This window comes from Periplaneta americana, chromosome 6, assembly GCF_040183065.1.
Source record: "Periplaneta americana isolate PAMFEO1 chromosome 6, P.americana_PAMFEO1_priV1, whole genome shotgun sequence".
Taxonomy (NCBI): Eukaryota; Metazoa; Arthropoda; class Insecta; order Blattodea; family Blattidae; genus Periplaneta; species Periplaneta americana.
The window spans coordinates 132,390,010-132,413,120 of record NC_091122.1 but is presented as its reverse complement, the minus strand read 5'-3'; the positions used below and the strand labels follow the sequence as shown (position 1 = coordinate 132,413,120).

General features: G+C 35.2%; 1 protein-coding gene across 1 annotated transcript; it reads right to left on the bottom strand.

The window, feature by feature from the left end:
- On the bottom strand, nt 1–23,037 carry LOC138701741 (uncharacterized). The gene is made up of 4 exons (XM_069828969.1): nt 22,879–23,037; nt 18,089–18,244; nt 10,428–10,589; nt 1–283 (listed from the first exon to the last, which is right to left on the bottom strand). The coding sequence occupies exons 1-4, from the start codon at nt 22,957–22,959 to the stop codon at nt 113–115; spliced, it is 570 nt and encodes a 189-aa protein (XP_069685070.1). The 5' UTR covers nt 22,960–23,037; the 3' UTR covers nt 1–112.
- Between the last annotated feature and the right edge of the window lie 74 nt (nt 23,038–23,111).

Here is a 23,111-nt window from a genome sequence, read left to right as displayed (position 1 = left end):
TATTTTAAGATGCAATTTAATCTCTTAAATCCAACAGTACTTACAATCATGTATATATAGATACATAAATACGATTCACAGCTAGAATGTGACGTGTGCCGAATGTTCTCAGCTAGCGTCCCATTGGCAATCCCGATCGTTTTATTTCTGCATAACCTTTGGTGTGCAACATCTCCTTATCTTTCATGGTAACTGTCACTTCCATCATCCATTCGTTAGGAGGTGGAAGAGTATCTGGCAAATTGCACTTGTTCATGTCGAATCCTTTTAACTCATACATTCCCTAGAAAATATCACCAATATGATATTAAATTGTGGATCAGTGAAATTCGGAACAGACAACTTTACTATAGTCTAGAGGCTGATTCACAATAAACCGGGAACGGAAACGGCAACGAGAACGAGAACGGAAATATTGATAAAATAAATGTATTTAAATGTGAGCATTCACAATTAACGAGAAGCTTGCCGGAGCCCGGGAACGGGAACGTGAAAGTTCATAGTGAATGCTCACATTTAAATACATTTATTTTAACAATATTTCCGTTCTCGTTCTCGCTGTCGTTTCCGTTCCCGGTTTATTGTGAACCAACATTAACTCGGAAAGTAAGAAAAAGAAAAGTGGATTATTTTAAATAGCATACTGATGCCAATTATTGAACTAATGAGATTCCATATAATTTTAAGGATTTTAATTACGGTACCGTGTTTGCTGGAGCATAAAACGCTCATTTTTCCTTTCAAAATGGGCTGAAAAATAGGGTGCGTCTTCTACTCTGATACTCAGTTTGTAAATGGGTCAAATCTTCACGGGATACAATGAAAACTGAGACAGTGGTTAAATCATTTAAGAAATTTGGCATTAATGCACTGGATGGTACAAATGACAAATTGTTGTAAGACAATTCAGATGCTGAACTAGAAGAGGTTTCAAATGACTTCATTTAGCTATGGAGCAAGGTTGCCAGATTTTCTTGACAGTAATCCAGGACAGACGATGATACTACGTATCTTAACGTGACTACACATTTCAGTTAATTAAATTTGCAACACAACTGATTTTATTGGTTTTATATATTTTAACTGATTTATTTAAGCAAGAAATGTAAGGAGTTCAGAACTATCAGCCTGATATCGCACTCGGCGAAGATTCTCCTGCTAATACTGAATCAAAGTTAATATTCTAAGATGGATGGACAGTTGCAAGAAGAGCAGTTTGACTTCAGAAAAGGAAAAGGTACAAGGGATGCAATTAGACTACTATGGACAATCGGCGAAAGATACCTAGAGAAGAATAAAGAAATTTATATAGTATTCGTAGATATAGAAAAGGCGCTTGACAGAGTGGATTGGAACAAACTGATGGACATCCTGAAGAAAATAAGTGTGAATTGGAAAGACAGGAGGCTGTTTAGTAACTTACAGAATATATGAAACAACGAGTCAAAATCAGGATAGGGGAAGAAATGTCTGAAGGAAGTGAAATAGGGAGAGGAATGCGACCAGGATACTCTTTATCATCTACCCTGTTGAACATCCACTTGGTGGATTTAGTGAAGAACTGTTTTGAAATCATGGGAGTGGTAAAAGTAGGAGGAGGAAGAATAAGGTGCATAAGATTGGATCATGATATGGCGTTGTTAGCAGAAGAGGACATGACACTAAGGGATATATTACAGGAGCTAAATGGCAGCTCTGAGTAGGGCTGGGAACGGAGCTGTTCGGTTCGGAACAGTTGCTCTGTCATTACTCGGTTGAACCGAGTACAGTACCGAGTACAAATTTGTGGCGACAGATTTAAAATTTAGATAGATTGAGTCGATTTTAGAACGTAATTTGAAAGTGAAACCAAGCGTGTTTTAAAAGCGTTGTAGTAAAGCGCTTTCCCTTTGCCGATTGACCAGAAAAAAGTGCTTCTCTTCATTGCAAAATGGCGGTTGCAAATTTCATTTGCGAGATTACAACTATTTGCGGAGTTATTTTGTATGAAAGACCTATTTAACTTCCAGTGTAGTTATGTATGACAGACGAAATAAAATTGATAAAACAATTTATAATACTAACAGCTAATAAATTAACATGTGAGGTAAACGTTAAACCACAGTCTACTATATACAGTCGCGAAGCTTGAGGTGTTATTTTTGCAAATCTCGTGATAAAGCGCTCCAAGCGGTTAGCAACTAGAAACAATAGACTGTCCATGGTCGACTTTGGACTGTGTCGTATTTCTAGCGAGTGCTAGCTCGTTGCATATTTCACATTGATGCTTGTGAAATGTTCGTTATTGTTTATAATGAAAATGTTAATGGCTAAAATATAATATTTGGAATAATAATATGGAACAAGGAGGAGACGTTTGTAGTGCTATAAATTGTAGCAACAGTAAGAGAAAGAGGCCAGAGTTATCCTTTTTTCGAAAGATTCAGAAAGGTTCCTGGGTTTCCACAAGAATGCTGTGCAGAAACAAAACTGTTAATTTGAAGTTCTTTGTGACTGTTAGAATACATTATATCCTTAAATTTCACAATGAAATGTTTCAGTCTAACCGAAAGAACATTAGATACCGGCCAAAGTTGTGTCACTTAGGCTGCTAAATTTCCAGAGAAATAAACGTTAGGCCTACTTTTTTTTTCAGAGGATAAATTTTTAATTGTAGCTATTAATTTTGTTATTATTTTTATGTGTTATTTTACTAAAGACGTAGAAAAATTAAGTTTGTTTTAATGAAATTTATTGATCACGTTTTATTTTCAATTCTGGTGGGATTATTATTGCTTAGGCCTAATTTTTTCTTCAAAGGATATGTTTTTAATTATAGCTGTTAATTTTGTTGTTATTTTTATTTGTTGCTTTAACTAGAGAAGTAGAAAAAGTCTGTTACAATAAAATGTATTGATCACGTTTTATTTCCAATTCTGGTGTGATTATTATTGCTTAACCTCATCCCATTTTGTTAACTACGTAAACCTACACTACAAGTACCGGTACACGTAAGTTACTCCATTAATTCATATTTCCATTATTATTGTTGTAAAGAGAAATGCAAATTAATATTTATTGGTTTCAACTCATAGTTAATTATCGCTATAGTCTTGAATGAGTGAAGCTATTATAGTAAATTTCAGTTCGTTTTGCACAAACAAAAATTATATTAACCTATTTCTTGCAGGTATCTTCGCGTTTATGGTGGAATTTAATATACTTCATTAAAATAATAAATTTACTTTATGCATTTAATATTTCGATAATGGAAGGAAGGTGTTAATTTTTCCAAAAGTACACGACAACGAAAGTGTAACATATTTTGTAGTCTGCTAGGAGAGAGATCTGCGATGATAAGGCGATAGTAGCGATCCTAGTGGTGGGCAACTACCCCTGTTTGCATTTTTACTACATATTGAGCTTCGCGACTGTATATAGTAGACTGTGGTTAAAAGCTGCAGCTAAGTAAAAAAGAAGATAGAAAGAAACGGGCTCCATGAAGCGCTGCCTAAAACACTTAAAATAACTTACTTACTTACTTACAAATGACTTTTAAGGAACCCGAAGGTTCATTGCCGCCCTCACATAAGCCCGCCATCGGTCCCTATCCTGTGCAAGATTAATCCAGTCCCTATCATCATATCCCACCTCTCTCAAATCCATTTTAATATTATCCTCCCATCTATGTCTCGGCCTCCCCAAAGGTCTTTTTCCCTCAACACTCTATATGCATTCCTGGATTCGCCCATACGTGCTACATGCCCTGCCCGTCGCAAACGTCTGGATTTAATGTTCCTAATTATGTTAGGTGAAGAATACAATGCCTGCAGTTCTGCGTTGTGTAACTTTCTCCATTCTCCTGTAACTTCATCTCTCTTAGCCCCAAATATTTTCCTAAGCACCTTATTCTCAAACACCCTTAAGCTATGTTCCTCTCTCAGAGTGAGAGTCCAAGTTTCACAACCATACAGAACAATCGGTAATATAACTGTTTTATAAATTCTAACTTTCAGATTTTTTGACAGCAGACTAGATGATAAAAGCTTCTCAACCGAATAATAAAAATAACACACAAAATTATTTAATACTAGCCGTACCCGTGCGCTCCGTTGCACCTGTTAGAAATAAATATAAAGTAGAATAATTTCAAGGGAAAAATTGCTCCGGGATCGATACCCGGCCCCGGAGCAATTTTTCCCTTGATATTATTCAAATCTGCTTTACAGGGAGCTTCACCTGAAAGACTAGATTTGCATAATATAAAGTAATTACATAATTAAAATAGGACGTTTGATCCAGGGAACATTCGTGTTTGATAGGAGGATAAATCGTTTAATATGTTACTTAATTTAAATTGTATTTAAATAATTAAAATGCGATCTTTTTGGTCCAGAAAGCACTCAGAAGTTACTGTAATAACATTATAGCATTATGTTCATCTAGAGAAACTACACTTTCCAATGGTGAAATAATAATTAATTATACAAATCTGTTAATTTGTCTTCCGATATTGCTTCATACAAACACAGAAACATTCTCTGTAGGCTATGTTTCATAGCTTTCGATTGTTGTTGTCCAAGACCCCTTATAGACGTACCTAGTCATTTGTTATCATTTCATTACACCGCCTTAAAGCTAGTCTATACTAATAATAAATTTGTAGCAGAAATTTTTCTGGTAATTTTCGATTCCAGAAATAATTGGTCCTAACATATATAATTAACCACCCTGAAACCGAGAATCGCTTTTTTGAAATTTTTCTTTGTATGTCTGTCTGTCTGTCTGGATGTTTGTTACCTTTTCACGCGATAATGGCTGAACCGATTTCGATGAAAATTGGAATATAAATTAAGTTCGTTGTAACTTAGATTTTAGACTATATGGCATTCAAATTACTTTATTTAAAAGAGGGGTTATAAGGAGTCTGAATTAAATAAATCGAAATATCTCGCTTATTATTGTTTTTTGTGAAAAATGTTACATAACAAATGTTTCTTTAACAATGATGTCCTATAAGTTTTATCCTTTGAAAAATCTTGATAGGACTGATATTTAATGAGATAAATGAGTTTTAAAGTTAAAATAACTGCCATCTAAGGCGGTGTATTGAAATAAAAAACAAATGACTTCGTCTATAAGGGGCCTTGGACACAACAATCGAAAGCTATGAAACATAGCCTACAGACAATGTTTCTGTGTTTGTATGAAGCAATATCGGAAGACAAATTAACCGATTTGTATAATTAATTATTATTTCATCATTGGAAAGTGTAGTTTCTTTGGATGTACATAATGCTATAATGTTATTACAGTAACTTGTGAGTGAATTGAGGACAGGTAAGATTAAAATAGCTTCTTATGCACAGAAAACTTGATAGGTTACTCTGTATATTCATTTCCTGTATTTCTTAAGATAATGTTTATGAATATATTCATTTTTATCTCAGAGAATTAACGAACAACGAGAGTATATTGATTTCGTATGCAGTAATAGTACGTTAGCTTAGCAATCCATTATTGTATAATTCAAATTTTAACTATGCTCAATTGAATCGTGTTAAAATACATAAAATATATATGCAATAAATGCAATGCAAAAAAATTGGGTAATGAGCCAAGCAGATTATGTTGCGCTGTTGTATAAGCTGTTCCTCCTGAGATTCAAGAGCTCCCACAACAAATTAAAAACTTTCTAATTCGAGTACATCCGTTATCAACACACTTTTTACATAATATAATATAATATAAACATAATAATAAGTCTGTAGCCAAATTTTTTTTGTTAATTTTCGCTTTTCCAAAAATAATTGGTAATAATTAAGAAACATGTTAAAGGAATTGTCATTGCACCAAATGAGTGGTCTCTGGATCAAAATGATAGCATTTTAATATTTTAAATACAATTTAAATTAAGTACCATATTAAACAATTTATCCTTCTATCAAACACGAATGCACCCTGGATCAAATGTCCTATTTTAATTATGTAATTACTTTATATTTATTTCTAACGGGTGCAGCGGAGCGCACGGGTACGGCTAGTAATCAATAAAACGTGGAATCTTAAACTGAAGAACAAAATGCTTATTTATTTTATAACATTAACCCTTCAATACAACCATGTTCTCTTTGGTGACGAGTAATATTATTGATAAATTAAAATAATTAGGTAACATAATTCGTAGAAATAAATACAAATAAAATTATGACTGATGAGGTAACACAAATCCAATAAACACATATAGAAGAAAAACATAATGCAATTCTTTTTCTAACATATTTTAATATTAACCAACACTCTATGTGCAGTAATATGTTCAGATTCAGTGTTCATTAGGCCCACTTTACAGGTCATATAATAGGATGAACTCCTCTTCAATACTAGAGGCATTTCAGCCCGCCTTGGAGATAAGGAAATAATTTGTTCTGCAGCAGATAATTTTTAAATACAACAGTATCTACGTGTTGACTGCTACAATTAAGTAAAACATAAGAACTCTGTTTGAACGTTTGAACTGACCGGTAACGGCTACGGTTAACCAAGTAACTTCGGTGCTCCGCTGCCAAGCATATAAACCGATAGAACCGCGTAACTCAACGGATCTACTCTCTCTGTCCTAGAGGTGGGGAAAAAATAACGTAACAGTTATTTTGGAACCGTTCCTTGTTTGGAACTGTTCCAAAAAGTAACAGCACCTTGGAACACTATGTTCCAAAATAACAGTGTTGCTCTGAGCTAGTACGAAATACTTGCGGTTACAAATACTCGTTTCACTTTGGAACTACATTATGACAACGCCTGTTCCACAGAACGGAACATGTTTGGTACTATTGAAAGCAGTGACGCCAACTTTTGGAAAACAGTGCGTGGGCTCAAATATTTGACGAGCCTTAAGTTAAATAAATCTCACAACGTGTCACAACACGATAAATTATTGGGTGGGCTCGGCTTCCACGAGCCTATATAAGTTGGCGCCACTGTTTGAAAGCAGAATTGCGAATCCTTTCGTCGTACTGAAAAAAATGTTAGAAACTAAAGTAAAAGATAAATAGTAAAGATACGAACATAGTCTTTAAAAAATGTACACATTATCTTGGAACTTATGTTAATTAAGTATAGGATTCTATCAAATAATATAATGCCTGTATTATAGTAACTACATTGTGAATTTTATCAAGGGAGATGAAAATATATAGGTTATGTTTTATTTCCAAATATTTTACAGTTTTAGTTTCATTACTAATTCTTGAAATTAAATTAAAATGTGTTGAAACATGACTATTATTGAAGTTTTGTTTAAAAAAAAGTACAACGGTAAATTTTCATATTTCATTACAATGAGATTATTATTCTTCATGACGGTACATTATTAATATGAATTTTAGCACGGCCGAAATGATTATAGCTTTTATTTACGCATTTTTGGAGAAAATGAGCACTACTGTGACCTTCAGCTAAGCAGAAGAGGAAGAATAGGTTAGGTTTTATTTACCACTGGGATCCATTTCGATTTCGTGACCAATTTACAAATAATTTAAAATTACATTACATTTCCTGCTTCGAACAAACCTGATCTACGAATTCAATTTAGCATTAGAAAAGATTTCATTTCCAGGAATTCACATCTTCGACTCATTATGACATCGTACTGCATCACGCGCCATACAGGGAAGTATGTGATCATTTAGCGTCCGTACATATTCCTAAATACCACTGTTACGTTACGTACTAGTAGTACGTGGCTCTTCCACTGTTCCACTGTTACATTAAATACTCCTGTTACAAAAATTACTTGCTGTTACAAAAAATAACTCGCTGTTACAAAAAATACTCGATGTTATGGAACTACATTATGAGTCAGGCCTGTTCCAAACCATCACTGTTACATTACATACTAGTAGTACTGTACCTGTTATACAAAATACTTGCTGTTACATAATATACTCGATGTTATGGAACACGGCCGACTTGATGCTCCCTTCGCTTTCAAAGATGAAGCGAAGCTAGCATCAAGTCGGCCGAGTATGGAACTACAATATGACAACCAAAGACGTTGACAACCGTTGCTGCTGTGTTATTAATTTAGCGACTTTCTCACTAGATCTGGTTACTTTTAACAATTTTCAGGGACAAAATCAATACCAACTTTTAATCCTGAACTGGCGTCGTGCATAAATATAACGTAACTGGTTTCGTGGTGTCAATACTGTCAGTATGACTTCTGGACTATATATATATATATATATATATATATATATATATATATATATATATATATATATAATGTAAAAATTAATTTCTGATCCTACAGAATTTATCTGTTATGGTAACAACATGGAGTTAGGCCACAAAGGGAAAAATACTGGAGGAGGGATTCGATCCGGTGCTGTGGAGCGAACTTCGGCGTAGGCTATATAATATATGGTGGTACTGTTATTTTGGAACTGTTATTTGGAACCTAGTATTTTCATGGAACTGGAACAGTTGGAACTGTTACGAGAAAATAACAACTTTTCCCATCTCTACTCTGTCCCCAGCTCTAGCTCTGAGCAGTGTAGGATGAAAGATAAATGCAGACAAGACGAAGACCATTGTTATAGAAAGAAAAATATAGAAGGTAAACTTGCGAATTCTAAATGAGGCAGTAGAACAATTGAACAGCTTCATATACTTGGGATGTACTGTAAGCAGTAAATGAGCTGCAGCCAGGAAGTCAAAAGGAGGATAGCATTGCTACAATGCCGGTATATCTAATTATCCGTTGTTCAGTCATTTTTCTATCAAATGAAACACGAATTTTAACTGATGTAAGGTTTTCTTTTTGACATTTCACACATTTAACTTACATCAATATTCGCTGTAAGGTGTACATTAAGAAATAAACATTTCAGAAAGTGGCTTTTCTACGTAAACCTTTAACTTCTTTTCTCAGAATTAAAGTAGAGAATAGAAAACATAACAGCAAATAAAGTAATTAAAAATTCATAGTGCCTGTCAGTTAATTTCCATTGTTCCTATATTCATGGAAGAGCTACACTGTCATTGTCACAGGGTCTTTTAGTAGAAGTATATGATATATTTTAATCGTGTTAAATAACCTTTTTTAGGCGTAATGGATTGATTATTAATACGATTTTTTGTATTTGACAGATATTGGAGAAAAACGGGAGTATAAGGGTACATCAGTTATTCATAGATTTCAAAAAGGGCATATGACTCGGTTAAGAGAAAAGCTTTATATAACATTCTTATTGAATTTGGTATTCCCAAGAAACTAGTTCGATCAATTAAAATGTGTCTCAGTGAAACTTACAGCAGAGTCGGAATAGGCCAGCTTCTGTCAGATGTTTTTCCAATTCACTGAGAGCTAAAGCAAGGAGATGTACTATCACCTTTACTTTTTAACTTTGCTCTCGAATATACTATTACGAAGTTCAGGATAACAGACAGGGTTTGGAATTGAACGAGTTACATCAGTTTCTTGTCTATGCGGATGATGAGACTATGTTAGGAGAAAATCCACAAACTATTAGGGAAAACACGGCAATTTTACTCGTACTCGAAGCAAGAAAAGAGATAGGTTTGGAAGTGAATCCCGAAAAGACAAAGTATATGATTATGTCTCGTGACCAGATTATTGTACAAAATGGAAATATAAAAACTGGAGATTTGTCCTTCTAAGAGGTGGAAAAATTCAAATATCTTTGAGCAACAGTAACAAATATAAATGACACTCGAGAGGAAATTAAACGCAGAATAAATATGGGAAATGCTTGTTATTATTCGGTTGAAAAGCTTTTGTCATGCAGTCTGCTGTCAAAAAATCCGAAAGTCAGAATTTATAAAACAGTTATATTACCGGTTGTTCTGTATGGTTGTGAGACTTGGAGTCTCACTTTGAGAGAGCAACAGAGATTAAGGGTGTTTGAGAATAAGGTTCTTAGGAAAATATTTGGGCTAAGAGGGATGAAATTACGGGAGAATGGAGAAAGTTACACAACGCAGAACTGCACGCATTGTATTCTTCACCTGACATAATTAGGAACATTAAATCCAGATATTTGAGATGGGCAGGGCACGTATGAGCGACTCCTGAAATGCATATAGAGTCTTAGTTGGGAGGCCGGAGGGAAAAAGACCTTTGGGGAGGCCGAGGCGTAGATGGGAGGATAATATTAAAATGGATTTGAGGAAGGTGGAATATGATGGTTGAGGCTGGATTAATCTTGCAAAGGATAGGGACCGATGGTGGGCTTATGTGAGGGCGGCAATGAACCTTAAACCTTAAAAGCCGTTTGTAAGTAAGTTAAATAACTATTTTTGAAATTACACATTTGAAGTTGTAATCTGAAAATGAAAGTTAGCAGTCAAACACATTTCATTACGTGAAAATTATTTTTGTTCTTACCCTAAACATAAATCTTCCGTAAGTAAAATATACTCACCTTCTTTATAGGACATTTCGTAGGAAAACCTACGGAATCTCGTAAAGGGGGCCACACTATAGTGTCAGTCGCAAAGAATTCACAACAGTTAGTGGGTTGTATGTTCACGGGACCTTTGGCGTACTTTCCTCCGCCCACGTTCTGGTAGCCTACTACAGCACACTGTAATAGAGAAATCCAACAGTTGCAAAGACCCAAATGATAGATGTGAAGAAACAAATGCAAGAGAAATATCGCCTGCCAGCCTGGTAAAGCCAGCCAACGTATTTCGTGTTTTCGGTAATTTGTACGTCCTGGAAAATAAGTGATGAGTCTGTTTTCTCTCTCGGTGTAATCTCAACTTTCTGCAGGTGAAGATATTATGAAAAAAAAAAACTTATTCTTACTGGGTTATGTAACGATGATGTATCAACTACGAGGTTATTTCTCAACCTATGCTAATAATAATAATAGTAGTAATAATAATAATAATAATAATAATAATTCTCTTTTTTATACTGGCAGAGTTAAGGCCTTAGGGCCTTCTCTTACACTCTACCAGGTCACAAAGTATACAAGCAGTTAAAATTTAACAAAAAGTTAAAGAACAGAATACTAACATATTACAATAATAATAATAATAATAATAATAATAATAATAGCATAATAAAATCGACACTAAACATGAAAATAATACCATAACAGAAAAAAAGAAAGTAAAATACATTGCAATATAGTGAAAGAAACTCATTTAGTAGAAATGGTTAATATGGAAAAACGTAAGGAAGAATGTATCAAAATTAAATGTAATAAAATAATAATAAAAAAGAAAAGAAATACGAAAATTAAATAAAATTCACGATAAAAAGACTATGACTATCGGCTGATAAAGGGAACAAAAAGGTGAAAGGAAGGAAAAAGAAATATATAGCCTATATTTTTACAAAACTATGGCAGAGAAAAGGTCTTATAACTGAAAGGAATCTAATTCAAAAGGTGCAATTTTAATTTGTTTTTGAAACTAGAAAATGTCCTACAGTCTCTGACATGTTGTGGTAGAGAGTTCCAGAGATGAGCTACAGAGACGGCGAAAGATGAAGAGTAGAATGATGTTCTGTGTTTCGGAATGGAGAGTGTGATATGGTGTTGTGAGCGAGTATCTATTTCGTGATATGAGGACAAATGTTGAAAACAAGAAGCTAGGTAGTTAGGGTTAGAGGTTTTAAGAATACTGAAGCGTAAAGTGAGGGAGTGAATAGTTCTTCGCTCCTTGAGACGGACCCAGGACAGCATATTTAGTGAAGGTGTGATACGGTCAGATCTACGGACGTTGCAAATAAATCGAACGCATGCATTATGAGCACGCTGTAGTCTGTCTGTCAGTCTCATGTTAAGGTCAGTGTAGAGAGTGTCACAGTAATCAAAATGAGGCATCAAGAGCGACTGTACTAAATTCTTCTTGAGAAGCAACGAAAGGAAATTTCGGATTCTTTTTAGTGTGTGAATTTTCATAAAAATTATTTTACATGTTTGTGTGATTTGAGTATTCCAACCTAAGTTTTTGTCCATATAAGTTCCTAGATTTTTTACTCTGTCACTGTAAGGGATAATAGTTTCACTCATTTTAACAGGAGATATGTCACCTGTATTTAATTTACTTAAAATTCGTTGATGTCCCATTATAATTGCCTGTGATTTCTCTGAGTTCAATTTCAGTCCAAACTACGTGATACGTATATCACTGGTGATAAGTGAGCCACTGTTGGATTGTACTTGAATAAAGTGTGAAATAAAAATCGCTGAACTGGAGAATTAGCACGGTAGATTTGAACCGTGCCGTTACAGTTACGACCAAATTTAACTAAATACACAATGTTGCCAACATAAGAACCTGGCTTTGGTCTGTGATGGTGTTAGAAGCAGTGGCAGCTCGTGAACTGGTGGATTGGGAGAGCTGCAGTAGATTTCGGTACATACAAATTTCACTTCTTGATACCATTACTAATAAGTATAGGACAAAAATAAATGCACTACATATCGAAAAATCAAAACTTCTTGACTTAGTTGGGAGATGTCTGTGGGACCATTTGCTAATCCCTAAGAAAAACTAATACCATCGATTTCAGTCTGAATTTCAGATCGGCAGACACTCAACTTACAATCTACCAGTGCATTCTGAATTGCCTTAGAATAACCTTAAAACAGTGGCATGTTCTAAATTATTTTTGAGAGCCTCGTTTAGATTACTCACGAACTGTAGCAACCCACGAAACACATCAGGGTTCTTCGAATCGTTTTTTTCAGCATGTCCCCTAAGGGGATGTTCATATTGGCCACAAAATTTAATACGATCAGTATTTTCTTTTAATAATTTCACGATTTTTTCTCACTTCTTGATTATGTTTGAAAATGTTTGTTCTGTTCGTTTCACTTAATTGCACAGCAGTATCAGTTACGTAACATAGCCAATGAAACAACATTTTTCTGGTGAGACTGCGAAGATTCGTGCATTTTGCTTTTTAGGGGCAAATGCCCTAAATCTGTCACACCACTCCTAGTCCATGCAGCATCACCACCGAGGAGGAGGCAAGGAAATCGAAATACAGATTTTTTTGTTCACATCCACGTAACCACAAATGCTTAGCGTAAATTTCATTGTTATACTTCCTTACATATATGCACTATTTCGGCTGGATGAAGCTTAAGTAGATTTAAGTCGGGTAACGGACGACCCTTTAATTTCGCTTCATTACATCAATATTCTCCGCAAGGGAAAGTTGAGAATAATAAAATTAATATTCTGTAATTCACACACACTCATGCTCGCAAATTTGCACTGGTTAAGTTACGGTATTAAGACGTCACATCAAAGCAACACTCAGATATACTGATGGTCAACAATTTTCTAAAACTGGAAAAGAAGTCTCTTTCGTATTTTACGTGCTATATCAAAAGGATTCTACTTGTGGAATCATTTTGAGTTAAGGCAAATATTAGGTTCTGCTGGAGGCTGGATATATACGTAACAATAAGGCAAAAGAGAATATTAATTTCGTTATATTAACTCCATAAGATTATACAACAATAAGTATGTGGAAAGAAAATAAAAATGTTGTCATTAAGTTTCAGGGGAATAGAGAATCCATTTGACGCAGCATTACAATAGCGGTGTGGGAGGAGAGGAAAGATCCCTTGTGGCCTGGCTCTGCAAGCCACTGCAGCGAGATACGGGTTTTAAACAGCGGCAGTTTCCCTCTGCTTCCCCTGCTTCCCTTCACCTCTCTACCCCCTGACCATGCAAGACACCACACTCTCTATGAGCTGTCTCACCCTGCAGATACCAGGACGACTTTGAATGCAGTGTCAATTCCAATACAGTCGACGCGCAAAAAGATTATGCATAAGATAATAGTACATATTCCCGGCCAGATAAAATATAAAGCAATTTACCAATAAAAGCTGTAACAATTCTTCTACAAATTAAAATAGTATAGTATCAAAATTGCAGCTGAGCAGAGCATAGGTTATTATGAAACTAAGAAAAAGAAACCGTGGTTTGATGAAGATTGTTGCATGGTAGTAGAAAGAAGGAAACAGGCAAAATTGAAATTCTTACAGGATCCAGTTGAGGAGAAGAGAGATAATTATTTCAATGAAAGACGGGAAGCAAGTCGTACACTTAGGAATAAAAAGAGAGGTTACTTGAAGGAAAAACTGAATGAGGTAGAAACAAATAGTAAGAATAAAAACATTCGAGATTTATATAAGGGTATAAAGGAATTTAAGAACGGATATCAGCCAAGGGTAAACGTGATCAAGGATGAGAATGGTGACTTGCTTGCAGACTCTCCATCAATCCTAAACAGATGGAAAAACTATTTTGCGCAACTACTAAATGTACATAGGCCAAATAGAAATGATCGGGACGAAATTGAAATACAAACTGCTGAGCCATTTATACCCGAACCCACGCTTACAGAAGTCGAAATTGCGATAGAAAATCTGAAAAAGTACAAGTCTCCAGGTATCGATCAAATTCCAGCAGAATTAATACAAGAGGGTGGGAGTGCATTATATAGCGAAATTTATAAACTTGTACTTGCTATTTGGGAAAAGGAAATTGTACCAGAACAATGGAAGGAGTCCATAATTGTACCTATTTTTAAAAAGGGGGACAAAACCAACTGTGGTAACTTTCGAGGAATATCACTTTTGTTGACGTCGTACAAAATTTTGTCCAATATTCTTTTGAGAAGATTAACTCCGTACGTAGACGAAATTATTGGGGATCATCAGTGCGGTTTTCGGCGTAATAGATCGACTATTGATCAGATTTTTTGTATTCGACAGATAATGGAGAAAAAATGGGAGTATAAGGGTACAGTACATCAGTTATTCATAGATTTCAAAAAGGCTTATGACTCGGTTAAGAGGGAAGTATTATATGATATTCTTATTGGTATTCCCAAGAAACTAGTTCGATTAATTAAAATGTGTCTCAGTGAAACGTACAGCAGAGTCCGTATAGGTCAGTTTCTATCTGATGCTTTTCCAATTCACTGCGGGCTTAAGCAAGGAGATGCACTATCACCTTTACTTTTTAACTTCGCTCTAGAATATGCCATTAGGAAAGTTCAGGATAACAGGCAGGGTTTGGAATTGAACGGGTTACATCAGCTTCTTGTCTATGCGGATGACGTGAATATGTTAGGAGAAAATACACAAACGATTAGGGAAAACACGGAAATTTTACTTGAAGCAAGTAGAGCGATCGGTTTGGAAGTAAATCCCGAAAAGACAAAGTATATGATTATGTCTCGTGACCAGAATATTGTACGAAATGGAAATATAAAAATTGGAGATTTATCCTTCGAAGAGGTGGAAAAATTCAAATATCTTGGAGCAACAGTAACAAATATAAATGACATTCGGGAGGAAATTAAACGCAGAATAAATATGGGAAATGCGTGTTATTATTCGGTTGAGAAGCTCTTATCATCCAGTCTGCTGTCGAAAAATCTGAAAGTTAGAATTTATAAAACAGTTATATTACCGGTTCTTCTGTATGGTTGTGAAACTTGGACTCTCACTCTGAGAGAGGAACATAGGTTCAGGGTGTTTGAGAATAAGGTGCTAAGGAAAATATTTGGGGCTAAGCGGGATGAAGTTACAGGAGAATGGAGAAAGTTACACAACACAGAACTGCACGCATTGTATTCTTCACCTGACATAATTAGGAACATTAAATCCAGACGTTTGAGATGGGCAGGGCATGTAGCACGTATGGGCGAATCCAGAAATGCATATAGAGTGTTAGTTGGGAGACCGGAGGGAAAAAGACCTTTAGGGAGGCCGAGACGTAGATGGGAGGATAATATTAAAATGGATCTGAGGGAGGTGGGGTATGATGATAGAGACTGGATTAATCTTGCACAGGATAGGGACCGCTGGCGGGCTTATGTGAGGGCGGCAATGAACCTTCGGGTTCCTTAAAAGCCATTTGTAAGTAAGTAAGTATTATTTTTAATTTCCTGTCAAAGCAGGGAGTGCTGCAGCTCCGCAGCTCTTATGGACGAGCCGCCCCTGGTTAGAAGGATAAATTTGTTTCTTTTTCTCTCTACCTCCTTCGTTCTGAACATTACTGAGAGATAGCACCACTGTTACTCTCATCTATTTCAATGATTTTTCCCTGGACCGCCAATTTGTTTGGACGAAGATTCTACATAGAAGATTAAGACAGATCTTACAAGCGATCTCCAATTACTAACACTATGTGTGTGTCCATTTTATCTCGAACTAAAATCTCTCTCGCATTTTCTTTTGTTTCATCAAGCCGAATGGATTTATCTCTTCGGTATCGATGTTTCTAGTCGGTCATGGCCTTTGTGACAGTTTTTTTTTCGTAATATTGATAAACAATAATGTAATTAAAGTTGGCTACTTAGGAGAATGTCGGCACAAAGGAAGGCTGTACAAAGTTCTTCACAGAATGGTGGCGGGATTCCCCTAGGAGCGTGTGCTGTAGTGTTTTTCCATTTTCGATTCGTTGTACACCACGTTCGTGTTCCTCTGTTCTCACATGCCGCTCAACGTTAAATGTTTTCTTCGCGGTTACTCTTATGTCGCACAGTTTACAATACAGTAAATTCCCATCACTCGAAAGTGATACGTGTATGTCTCTTTTTCCTTGCTTATTTTTATAAATTAATTTGTTAGTCTTGAACATTGTAATTGGGCTTTGCCTGTTATGTTCAACAACAAATGAACAGATAAAAAAACACTTTCTCACCATATCGAGACATATTTTAATTTTACTTGAATACTTTGCTTCGCTTTTGGGATTTTTCTTGAACTTTACTATGCCCACTTCCGACTTCAACAAGGTTCAATAACTCAATGAGACCCTTGTCTCCAGTCCGGTACCCAGATTGTAAAGACAGGCTCCAGCAGCTACCTGCTTGTCGCGAAACAATAGGTCTACACAAATATTTGTTCACTGGTACGTAAGGGCAAAGTCCATATTGTGAATTTAAACGAAATAGGGGAAGAAGGTACATTTTATCATTTTCCAGGAGACAAAGTGCGACATATAATCATGGATAAATATATAATAGGATGCGAAACTGCGGTCAGCACCATCTGGCTTTGGGGGTCTGAAATAAGGTGATCAGCGCCCAACGTCGTAGGTGGTGAACATTAGAACTACGTGTTGGGTACATTACCCAGATTTCTCTATTTATCCGTTCGAGATATTGCTGTACGGGAGAGTCGAGGAGCCGAGAGCCCGAGATGGCGGACTGAAACTTGCTAATAAGTGAACTTAAAGTGATACGTGTGTGTATAAGCAGTGTATGTTAAACAGTGATGTTTATGGACGTTGTAAAAATAGTGTTGTTCAATGTATTGTAAAGTAATAGTAATATAATAAATTGAACTATCTAAGTAGTTCTTGCAGACTTCTCCATTATGCTGTACAATAAATAGCCTACCCAAAATATGCAATCCCAATTATCTAACCTTTTGCTTTATTTTTTGTGTCTGTCTGGTTTTATTTTAATCGGGTAGTGTAAAACACATCGTCTCTTTTATCTTCCTGTTGGCTCCGGTAAAAATGTTCAGTAGAATATGCTGTGAGGAATAAAACTGTGAATGTTTTATTTTAAATTGGGTTAGTTTTGAATATCTATGAGGGTGGGAGGGAATACTTTCTGCACGATGTAAAAAAAATTGTATGAGAAAAGTTCCTTATTTCTTGAAATAGTGAAAATATGCTGAATATAACCATTAAATTACTAAAATATGCTCTAGCACATAGAAATGGTCAAACAGGCATAAATATGACTTAACAAAGCACAGTACTTTAAATCAATTATTTTTTGCTTAACAAGCATTTATATATATTTAAGTAACATCATTCTTACCAAAAAATATATGTTACATCATAAAATACCTAGCCGTAATTATTATTATCATTATTATTATTATTATTATTATTATTATTATTATTATTATTATTATCCAATAATATAAAAGTTGAATGGTAATGAATAATAATAATACTAATAATAGTAATAATAATAATAATAATAATAATAATAATAATAATACTAATAATGGAAACATGCATTCGTCATATGCCTAATGATTAAGAGAAATACTTAAACTTTTCCAAATGTACTTACAATTGCGTCTTTTGGGAAGTCTTGCACAAGCTCAATTTTACCTTTAAACAAGGATAGTGTCTTATTGACTCTGGCAACTTTCATTTTAGTCAATTTAATATAAGTTTCATCGGTCCTCATCTCATCTAGCCTCGATGCTAATAGTTGATAAGTACGCTGAAAGAGAACAGTAAAATTTACAATTATTTAACATTATTTTATTTTGTTTCAATAACTCAAAAGTATTAAATATTTTTCCTAATTTTCCAGACAACACCAGTGGCATATTTAGGAACATCTTATACAGGATGTTTCATAATAATAGGTACAAACTACAGGGGTGAATACAGGACAAGAAGCATGTCAAAAAGTTCGAATAAACATAAGTCCGGAAACCAGCCGTGTCCGAAATGAATGGGGTTTTTTTATGTATCATCAGTACAGGTTATGTGGGCTAACATAACTGAAATGCACTGAAGGGAGAAAGTATTTAACATGTGCTCGATATAGGGTAAACATTGGTAATTTTGTGACAATTTCATGAAAACTAATTTAAAATGCAAATATGTAAATATATCCTTATTCCGATTTTTTCATCTAAAAGACGGTAACTTGCTGTACAAATCTGGAGACATAAAAGATTGGATACGTTCTTGAATATGTGCCAAAAACCACTTTTACAACTTAAGCTGAAAGGTTGGTTATTTCGTGATAACCTTGGTAATTTCGTGATATTGCATTGATAATTTCGTGAGAGATAGAAGAATTATGGAAAAATTCATTAAAGTAAAATGAAATTCTCATTTATTGTTACAAGACTTCAAACATAGTAATTCCGTCTAATATTCATAGCAAGAAAACACAGAAATACATATCAACACATAATAAGAATGAAATCAAAGTAAAAACTGAAATTGAAAAGAGATCTTCTTTGCCCTGAAAGGGTGAACACTTTTATTACCGACTTTACTATAGCCTATATTACTAGGGTAACTCCAAAAGTAATGCATAAATTTGTTTAAAAATTATATTTTTATCCTACAGCTTTGCTATTTTCACAGAATGTAGATGCATCCTTAAGGAACAAAATGTCACTTTTCCACATAATCCCTGTCCCTTTCAACTGCCTTACGTAACTTAGGAACGAGGGTCTGTAGACCAGCACGGTAAAAGTCTGGACCAACACGTCTGAGCCACTCTTTAGCAGCGTGCACAAGGGAGTCATGTTCTAACCTCGTTCCGCGAAGGGATCTTTCAGTTTACCAAAGAGATGGTAATCGCACGGTGCCAGTTCAGGACTGTAAGGCGGATGTTTCAGTGTTGTCTATCCGAATTTTCTGATCTGGTCTGTGGTCTTGTGACTGACATATGGCTGTGCGTTGTCGTGCAATAGCAGAACATCCTGCTTCTGCCGATGTAGTCGAACACGATTCAGTCGAGCTTGAAGTTTCTTGAGAGTTGCAACATACGCGTCAGAATTAATGGTGGTTCCGTGTGGCATGATGTCCACAAGAAGAGTCCTTCTGAATCGAAAAACACAGTAGCCATAACGTTTCCTGCCGAAGGTGTACTTTTGAATTTCTATTTCTTTCGTGAATTTGCATGATGCCACTCCATTGTCTGCCTCTGTCTCCGGTCAAAAATGGTGCAGCCATGTTCCATATTCTGTCACAATTCTTGCAAGTAAGTCATCTAACACTTATCATTGACACTTAGCATGATAACAAATCAAACAGAAGCTACACTGAACCCATTGCGTCTCCGCTTTCTTTTTTGTTATCACATCTTGTCTTCAGATTTCTAAAATTCCTATTGTAACACAATTTTATACTATTTTAAAAATTGTAACACTTAATGCTCAACAAAATTTCGCCTCAAACAGCTAAGATTTCTATCAGTAAAGCTAAGCCTATATGGCGACTACAGATGTATCTAAAATTCCAAAAGCATTTCCTAAAATTTCATGAAGATACAATAAATCTTTGTACCAAATATCATATGCTTACCTTTAGTAATAAGACTGTAATGTAATTACAAACATCCACAAAATGTGTATGCCTGAGAAGTCGACGCAAACTTGCTCTCTCCAAATATAAAACCTCACTGAAGCAACTACAATAGTCACACAAAGCTTAGCTGTATGTTTCTGGAAACTGGACAACATATGCAATCCCTTGGCGGAAATTTGGATCTCGTAACACTATTGGTTAGTTCACAAAAGAGCAAAGAAAAAGTATCACGAAATAACCACTGCCACGAAATTACCAATGTTTACCCTATAGGAAATAAAGCGCACGAATGTGCATGAAGATAGTATAAATAATTTTACACTTTTCTTTGCTGCATTCACTCTTTTTGCTTTTTAAGCACTTACGAGTATCATAACGGTATTTTTCACATCGTTCCCCACATAGTTCACACACATCTTTCACTTGGACTATGGAAATATTTCTTTATGCAGAATTTGTGGTGGTAGCCATGTGCTGTTCGTCGAGTGATCGCGCTTCTTAATTCCTGATTGGATTCTGTTCAGTTTCTATTAACCATGGCATCCGTTGCATAAAACTCCTCCCAGATCTCGTCTCTTCTTGTTCATAGCAGTTCTTGTTCTTGGGGTGTAGATGGTGATTGCATAGTTATTCGGATGTCCTCAACAAACAAGGTCTCCCTCGCTAACTCGTAAGCTAGGCGGGAATGTGTCCATTTTGAGATTTCTAGCGTTCTCTTGAGATATCTTGCCTCTGTACTTTCTGTTGCTTTTACAATAGGTCTGCTACCTTGAGGTGTTCCCAAATTAGATCTAAGCCATAAGTGATTACCCGCAGTACTTTTTCTTTGAACATTTAAAAAAAAAAATCTATGAACTTTCCTCCAATATGATATTATACTTTTTTTGTTGCATACAATATGAGTTATTCACTCTAGAAATCTGCAAGGCTATTTCACTTTTACCCTGTGTTTGTGTGTGTGTGTTTTTCTGCCAAATGGTAGGTCTTTCTCTGTAAACCTAGCATTCTTCAAACTTTTCTATTCCCCCCCCCCTTTGTCTCCGCATAAGACCCACATATTTTAATGTTGTCTATCATCTGAGATTCTTCTTCGCCCCGAACTCTTCTCCCGTTCTCAGCTTCTTCCAGTGCATCCTTCAGTAGGCAGTTTTTTTTCTCAGCTAGTGACCCAATCGATTCCTTTTTTTTTTCCCCCTGATCAGTTTCAGCATAATTCTTTCTTCACTCAATTTTTCTAGCATAATTTCTAGTTCTGTTGATCGATCAAAATATTTAATCGATTAACTATTTGAATTTAATCGATTAATCAATAGATTAATCGAGTTTTGATCAAGTTGAAAAAATGTTTTAATATATTGTAATACACAATTATTATTAAATTTAACTTGTGTTCGGTGATAAGCATAAGTATTAAATATTGTATATCTGTATATATTGTATCATTATAGAACAAAACAACTATTTTGATTACTTACTAACATATTTATTATGAGGCTTATAATTGATTGTGTCAATTTATCCGGGCACTTTTTAGACAAACATAAATAACAAAAAATATGAAGACTCACCTAGTTAATACCGCTTTATCCATGATTTTAAACATACGAGTGCATTCACATGCTCCGAATTAAGTGCCGCTCTACGTTTAGTAACAATGTTTCCTCCATCACTAAACACGAAAAACCTTTTTTCTGTCAAGCACTTCTCCACGATTGTTCAGTTTAAATCCAAACGTTTCACTGAGTTTACCTCTCAAATTGTCATATCATACATATAATGGGGTTTACACTTTTCACAGACCGGAGAAAACTGTTTTTTTTTTTTTTTTGTTCCTTTATCAAACTAAACACACAACCTTCATACAAAAACTCAGTACAGAAACTGCAACTCCTGCAAAAGTACAACAGTCGAAACAGAAGACTGGCCTCTATTGTAATCGAATTACCAGATTTTAGAAAGAAAAGAAGACAGTTACACTCTCACTTGCACACAGTGTAGACATGGCTATTTTATAAGGGACGAGGGGGACGAATCCAAGAAAAGTATGTATTTAATATGCTAGGAAGATGAGCTGACAACAAGGGGGAAATTTTCTTGGAAAACATTGAAACTTAATAAGGGTTTCGCATTGTGTTTCAACTTTCAATAGAGGTAGACTAGGTCACTGTCCTCATATCTCCATCTCTTTCTGAAGTGTTTGTGCAAATATTTTCCCTAAGATACCTGGTTTACAGTTGGAAAATAACAGTAGCCTCTATTGTGCTTTTAAGTAAGCAATTTCCGAGAGAGAAATATTGTCGGAATTTTTAGTATGAGTTTGTATTAACAAAATAATAATTAATATAAACTACAACCGATTAATTTTAATCGACTCGATTATGCGATTAAATATTTTTGATCGATTATTCTTACAACAGAAATTGATCGATTAATCGATTTAAATCCCACAACACTAATAGCTTCATTTCTTATTCTGTCTATTTCACACGCTCCATCCTTCTCCACGTCCACATTTCAAATGTTTCTAGTCGCTTTTATTCACTTCGTCGTAATGTCCATGTTTGTGCTCCTTACAATGAAACTACGGTTAAAAATGGGAAGTAACGACGCTCGCACCTCCCGGTGTACCTGAATTTTGTCCCGCGGGAGTTCTTTTACATGCCGGTAAATCTACTGACATGAGCCTGTCGCATTTAAACGTATTTTTAATGGCCACTTTAAATGCGTAATTTTAAAGTGCGTCTGAATTTCGTAAGATTTCTTATTTATATTTTAATACCGAAAAAATTAAGTCTCGCATACCTTACCACCTCCAGATATCCCGGTTATGCAAACCATTGTGGTTAGAAGTGCAACAGCTACAAATATCTTCGTACGATCCATGATACACAAGTGGTACAAATCTACGTAGTGTAGGCTTGTTATGTGATGCAGCTTGCTTATATTCAACACGATAATTTCAGTAGAATTAATTTGATGACATTTTGTATATAATTCTTTGTTTAATAATCTTTGCAACTTTATACAATAATAAA

Excerpts from the sequence above, each read along its gene's own strand:
- LOC138701741 (XM_069828969.1), bottom strand. The coding sequence starts at position 22,959 with ATGGATCGTACGAAGATATTTGTAGCTGTTGCACTTCTAACCACAATG. Across the intron at positions 18,245-22,878 it reads GGATATCTGGAGGTGGTAAG|CGTACTTATCAACTATTAGC; the intron begins GTATGCGAGACT and ends GTTCTCTTTCAG. Across the intron at positions 284-10,427 it reads CGAAATGTCCTATAAAGAAG|GGAATGTATGAGTTAAAAGG; the intron begins GTGAGTATATTT and ends GATATTTTCTAG.